At 39.6% G+C, this 6,006-nt stretch overlaps 1 protein-coding gene across 2 annotated transcripts in view; it reads left to right on the top strand.

Moving 5' to 3' along the window:
* MYBPC3 (myosin binding protein C3) overlaps positions 1-5,327 on the top strand; it is a 157,638-nt gene extending 152,311 nt beyond the window's left edge. For both annotated transcript variants that reach the window (XM_033928594.1, XM_033928593.1), the window contains 3 exons: positions 553-739; positions 3,375-3,419; positions 4,190-5,327. In XM_033928594.1, the coding sequence (XP_033784485.1) occupies positions 553-739; positions 3,375-3,385 (198 nt within the window). In that variant the 3' untranslated portion in view covers positions 3,386-3,419; positions 4,190-5,327. The remainder of the gene's footprint in view (positions 1-552; positions 740-3,374; positions 3,420-4,189) is intronic.
* The last annotated feature ends 679 nt before the right edge of the window (positions 5,328-6,006 follow it).

Below are 6,006 nucleotides of genomic sequence, written 5' to 3'. Positions count from 1 at the left end.
GCTTCCAGGATAGGTGGTAGGACAGAGTACAATAATGGGTTTCAAAAAGGGTCTGGATGACTTCTTGAAGGAGAAAGGGATTACGGGGTATAGATAGAGGGGTACTATACAGGGTACTTCAGGATTAGGGCATAAACAATTCAGGTGGTGGGAACTTACAGGTTAAGGTCCTCGAGGGCCACCGCAGGAGCGGGCTGCTGGGCACAATGGACCCCCTGGTCTGACCCGGCAGAGGCAATACTTATGTTCCAAATGGCATGAAATCAAGCAAAAAAGATGTAACTTGTAGTGAGTATTACAGGGAAAAAGGCTGTTTCCTCTGTAATGGGGGAACCCCAACGGGAGCATCAACATTTCTAACTAAAGTGTGGGGGGGTTCACCCCGCACACACCCCCTCACAGCGCTTTAAAATACTGTTGAAATCCAGCGTGCTGACATCCTGCATGCAATTGTCTGGGCGGGTTTGTCCTCGTGTGATTGTCTCGCGCGGTTTCGTCTATGAGCCAAGGTCTTTCCCCTGCTAAACCTGTGCTCTTGTCCACATTCCCCAGCCAAGAATCTTCTGGTATAAGAATACAATGGATCTCTCTACAGAAGCAAAGTATCGCATGTTTAGCAAACAGGGGATAGTGACCCTGGAGATCCGGAAGCCCAGCCCTTTCGATGGAGGCGTTTACACCTGCAGAGCGGTGAACGAGCATGGGGAAGCTGAAACTGAATGTAAACTTGAAGTCAGAGGTGAGTTACTGAATTCTGGGTAACTAATGATTCAAGAAAGAGAGATCAAGGAGCCCCAGAAAGGCAGGTGCTCCCTGCACAGGTAGGGTTATCAGACATCCGGGAAAACCTGAACATGTCCAGAGGGATTTCCAAAACCTGGGGTGGTCATTGCATCAACATGCGCACATGTGCAGAGGACATCCAGACATGGCCCCGAGCTTGGGGAAGGAGACATGCAGTTCGAGTATCGCCATGTCTTTCTTTAGGTACGGCGACCAGTACTGGACGCAGTATTCCAGATGCGGTCGCACCATTGCCCTGTACAGCGGGAGGATAACTTCCTTGGTTCTGGTAGTGATACCTTTTTTGATAATGCCCAACATTCTGTTCGCTTTTTTGGACATTATCATGATGCCAAGCTTGTCCTGAGGGAAAGTGAAAAATTAAGAAAGAATGCTATTTTATAATAGAGGAGGCTTTTTAAGACCAGTGATGGACAGTTGAATCCATAAAAGGTCAAAGGATTGGCTATTCGACAGCATCTGAGATCTTTTTCCTTCAATGCTATTGATTGATTTTGGAATTGGCTCGCACCTTTTTCAGTAACTGTGATACATTCAGGTACACTAGTTGGTTACAGTCATTCATGTCATGCCATTAATCCTTATGGTTACACTCTTCAGTGAAACATGTTAGCTAAATTCACTTAAGTTGTTCATTGTGAGAAATATTCCTTGGCAATAACAGTAAGGGTCTCTACACACAATAAAGCAATCCAGAGAGTTTACTAGACTGGATTGGGAACCAGAGAGGTCAGGGTTCAATGCCTGTTTTCCCCATGGATCCTCTTGTAGCCTTAGGTAAACCACATAAACCTGTACTTGACTGCAATCCCCTTTGAGCTCAGATTTGAAAAGGTGAGAACTTAAGTCTAAACGAATGATGAATTTTCTCCTCCTATCGTTCCTCAGGCCAATGCTCCAGCATCTATAGATAGAATCCTTATTCCGTATGATCCCCCTAGAATCCTAAGGTCTGCTTCTCAACATAATCTTAATGTCCCCTTCACTGAAAATAATTGGCACTCGTAGCACATACATCTTCTCGGTAATGGCACCTTCAATTTGGAACTCATTCCTTTATACATAAGAGCAGAACAGAGTTTGGATAAATTTAAGAATAGTTTAAAAGGCTTTCTTTTTAAAGATGTCTATGATTGATTTTATCATATGCCTTTTAATTTATTTTATTATTTTATTCCTAAAACTAAACTTTTCCCCATCTTATCCTTATGTTTTATTATTTTAAGAATTGTAATTTTTCCCTTCTATCCTTTTGTTGTTACCCTCTTCCCACCTCCCCAAGTTAGTTTGTCCTGTATGGTACATGTTTTATTACCTTAAAATTTTTATGTCATTGCTTATTCTATTCCTTCAAATTTTGAATGTAATTCTTGTTTTAGTTTGGATGTAATCCGCCTTGAACCGCAAGGTAATGGCGGCATAAAAATCACTAATGTAATGTAATGTTTATTAAAATTTGATTAAATGCTTAATATAAAATTTCAAAGCGTTATACAATAAAATCTAAAATTGAAACAAACAATGAAAAATAAACTATAATTGTCTATGCAAGGCGAAATGAAATATGTTCCGTTACGGCACCCCATCAATGGAACCATCTACCTCTTGACCTTCGAGAAGAATCAGTATTGGATCTATTTAAAAGTTCACGAAAAAGCTTCTTTTTCATTGATGCTTTTGAAAATTAGCATAGCATAAAAAAACAACCAAAAACTGATTTATTTTGCTCCACCATAAATGCAGTGATCTTGAAAATAAGCTTGCCTTGCTAACAGGGTCCCCCTTCCTTAATATTTTTCCCTTAATTGTTCTTTTCTTTTGATGTTGTAGTTATACCCTTTTTCCCTATCTTTTCAAGTATGACGTCCAAAAGTTCATCCATTGTATGTCTCTACGTGATTAATTTTAAATGTAAGTCGCTTTGAATTTATTACAAAAGCATTATCACATTTTAATAAAACTTGGTCCAATAATACTGTAATTATCCATTTGTTCCGATCGTTGTCACGCCATGCTTCTACATGAAGCAGTGACTGAAGGAATGAAGTGAATAATGATATGTTATCTGTATACTGGGTTTTTTTTTCTGGTGTTTTCTGTTAGTCCCTGGAGGATTCCATATAGCCCGCCCTCTCTGTATTCACTCAGTTATTTTGAGTAGCCTGCTCCTTTCTGCCTCGGTCGCTCTCATAACAGGCTTGAAGATTTTCTGGCCAGTTGCCATCTCCTGTGGGGAGTTTCTGTGAGTCTGCCCATTACCGAAGGCCTTTCTTGGGGTGCTTGCTGCACACTACAGGTTACTTCTCCATTATTCCTCATGTTTTGTCCGAGTTGCCTTTGTGCCTGTTGATCATTTGTTAATATTTTGCAGAGCAAACCAGTTCATGAATTACTTGATGGAGCATAGGCTCAGAAAAGTTGTTGATTTCTGCAACTCCCAGCCTGTGGGTTGGGATTGAACACCCCCTAGCATATGGAATCCTCCAGGGACTAACAGAAAGAAGATTATCAAAGGTATAAACCTAATCTTCCATTCTCTGGTCTCATCTGTCATTTTTTTCACTTAACAGCACCACAGTAAGAATATTTAATCCAATTCATCATCATCGGTCACAGTAAGTCCTGCTTTTATCAGTTTGGTTTATTAACAAGTCAGTAAGGTACACTTCTCCCTCCATATCCGCAGTTTCTGTATCTGCGGATTCGCTTATTTTGTGATTTTTCGGCTGCTGATTCCGCCCCCCCCCCCAAATGACATCATCAGTAAATTATTTTTCCTTTTACTGTACTGATAAAAATTTTAACGCTTACCATTCACTCTGAAAATCGCTGCTTCCATGCTTTCCCAGTGTGCACTGAGAAAAACGCTGCTTCCCAGCATCTGTAGAAAGGCTTCTTCCCAGCATGCATGGAGAAAATCGCTGGGAATCGCTGCTTGCCTGCTCCAAGCTCTGAAATTGCTGCTTATTTCAAAAACTGCAAATAACAGTAGAAAAGCTATTCGCGGTTTCAATAATAAAAATGATGACGTTTTCTAAAAACCGCGAACAACATAAAAAGTTATTTGTGGTTTTTCCATATTTGCGCTTATGGTCCGCCCACATCCCCCGCAAATACAGAGCGAGAAGTGTACTGCAAAAAAATTTTTTTTAATCATTTTTTTATGCTCACTTTCTGCCTTAGGGCTGGAATTGTTCTGTGTTGTCTCTTCAGCGTCAGGGCTGTTGAATTTTATCCCATATTGTAAAAACATTAGCAATAAGAACATGAAACACAAACTTGGAGGAATGTGACAATATAAGAAAATAAAATTGGTGGTCTTTAGCTGATATCTCATGCATACTATTTTATCTTGTATCCTTACAGCATTTGTTTCTTGTCTTAGGTGAGGCCGTGTGAGAAAGGAAATCAGATGAACGAAGACTTGATGTACATTTCTGATGAACTCAAATCAGATCACAGGGAGAAATTTTTCCCTAGTTACTAATCTTAGAATATCAAATATTTTTGCACTAGGTTTCCATTTGACCTGCTAGCTACAGCCCTCTGAGCTTTTAGTTTTCACTTCTGGTTCATTTCTCTGTAATTTTGCTTTTGTTTTCTGCTGTATGAGATGAGTTTTCCACGGTGAGAAATGTCTGTGGTTTCTTTTTAGATACTCTCAATGAAAATTAGTAACCCTACTCAAACTCATATACTGGGCCAACAGTGAAACTAAGGAGTAAAACCTGCTCAATAAATTATTTAAAACTATGATAGGTGGGGGTTTCATGTGTTTTTCTAGGACATACTAACTAAGAAGTTTTTAGTTACTAAGCAGTAACAGTAGGATTTTCAAAATAAAGATGGTTTTATCTGTTTCATTTTAGTATTGAAGCCAAACAACATGCTGTTCTGAAGAAGCTCTTACTATTTCTATAAGAGCGAAACGGAGATCTTCCGTCTGTGAACCGGGTGTGGGAAGTTCGCCGGGCATTTTCTTAAACCCGAGCTAAGTACCACACGTTTACAGCATAACTTGTGTAAAAATAAATTTACAATAAAACAAAAAAAACAGTATAAAATATATATAAGAAAACAAAAAAAGGCTCATAGAAAAAGTAAGACAATATTCGGTGATAGCCCAGTTACTGGTTCAACAACCATGATCTGTTCTGGCTGCTGACCTTGGGCGCTTGAGAAATTAAGTCTTGGTCTCTACTATTGAGCAGGTTTTACTCCTTAGTTTCACTGTTGGCCCAGAATATGAGTTTGAGTAGGGTTTCTTTTTAGATGGCATTCCTGTATCTTTTTCAGTTGCATTTAGTGCTTGTATTTGTCAGTATTGAAGATAATTTCACATCCACAGAATCTTTTCATATTAGCTTTTGGAGAGCATTGGTCTGGAAGTAGGGGTTAAGTGGCATGCTTGTGTTTTGTTTAACCCTTTCAGGACCATAAGGATCGTAGGCCAATTTTTGTGGTTTTGACGACATTTTTATGGTAAAAAGGGCTTGCAGATGCCAAAAAATTGATTTTTTTTGTGAAATATCATTATTTTTATTTAAAAAATCACACTTCTGGCTTATGGACAGTGTGGCAAGTGAATCTTCTCATCAATCTGGCAACGACGCTAATGAATGAATGTCGGAACCAGTTTGTTTACATAAAGGCAGTATCATATGGAATCCGTACATATCAAATTTTGAACTGTAGACTATCCCAATCCAAATTTATAGGATTTTAAAGTTATGGGACAAATATGTCCCTTGGTCCTGAAAGAGTTAACCTGCAGCTTGGCCAAAGTTGGATTCTGGCCCAGCACCCAGTGACTCCCTAATATTAAGGAGGGCTGAACAAGTTTTGGTTGGACCCTGTTGCACCCAGAGGGCTCATAGTCCTGCAATTTTATTTTAAATAAAAGTGAAGCATGGGAGATTTCCTGAAGAAACTATGCACAAACCAATGCTCTGTTCAAATGGGAAAACTCTGGACGTCAGTTATCTTTCTCGTGTTGTGTAATGACGGCCAGTTTAACCCTTTAATTGACAGATGGTGAAACAGCTGCTTTACTTAACTTTATGTTGAACGAGAGCAATACTGCCAAGTAGCAGGCATTTAGAGAGGCGGATTAGAGAATGACACGGGGACAAATTTTTCCCCCGTCTCCGTGAGTTCTTTTCCTGTCCCTGCCCCATTCCTGCAAGCTCCATCCTCATCTGC

This window comes from Geotrypetes seraphini, chromosome 19, assembly GCF_902459505.1.
Source record: "Geotrypetes seraphini chromosome 19, aGeoSer1.1, whole genome shotgun sequence".
NCBI classification, from domain to species: domain Eukaryota; kingdom Metazoa; phylum Chordata; class Amphibia; order Gymnophiona; family Dermophiidae; genus Geotrypetes; species Geotrypetes seraphini.
The sequence above is the reverse complement of the archived record's forward strand: the minus strand, read 5'-3'. Positions and strand labels throughout refer to the sequence as shown.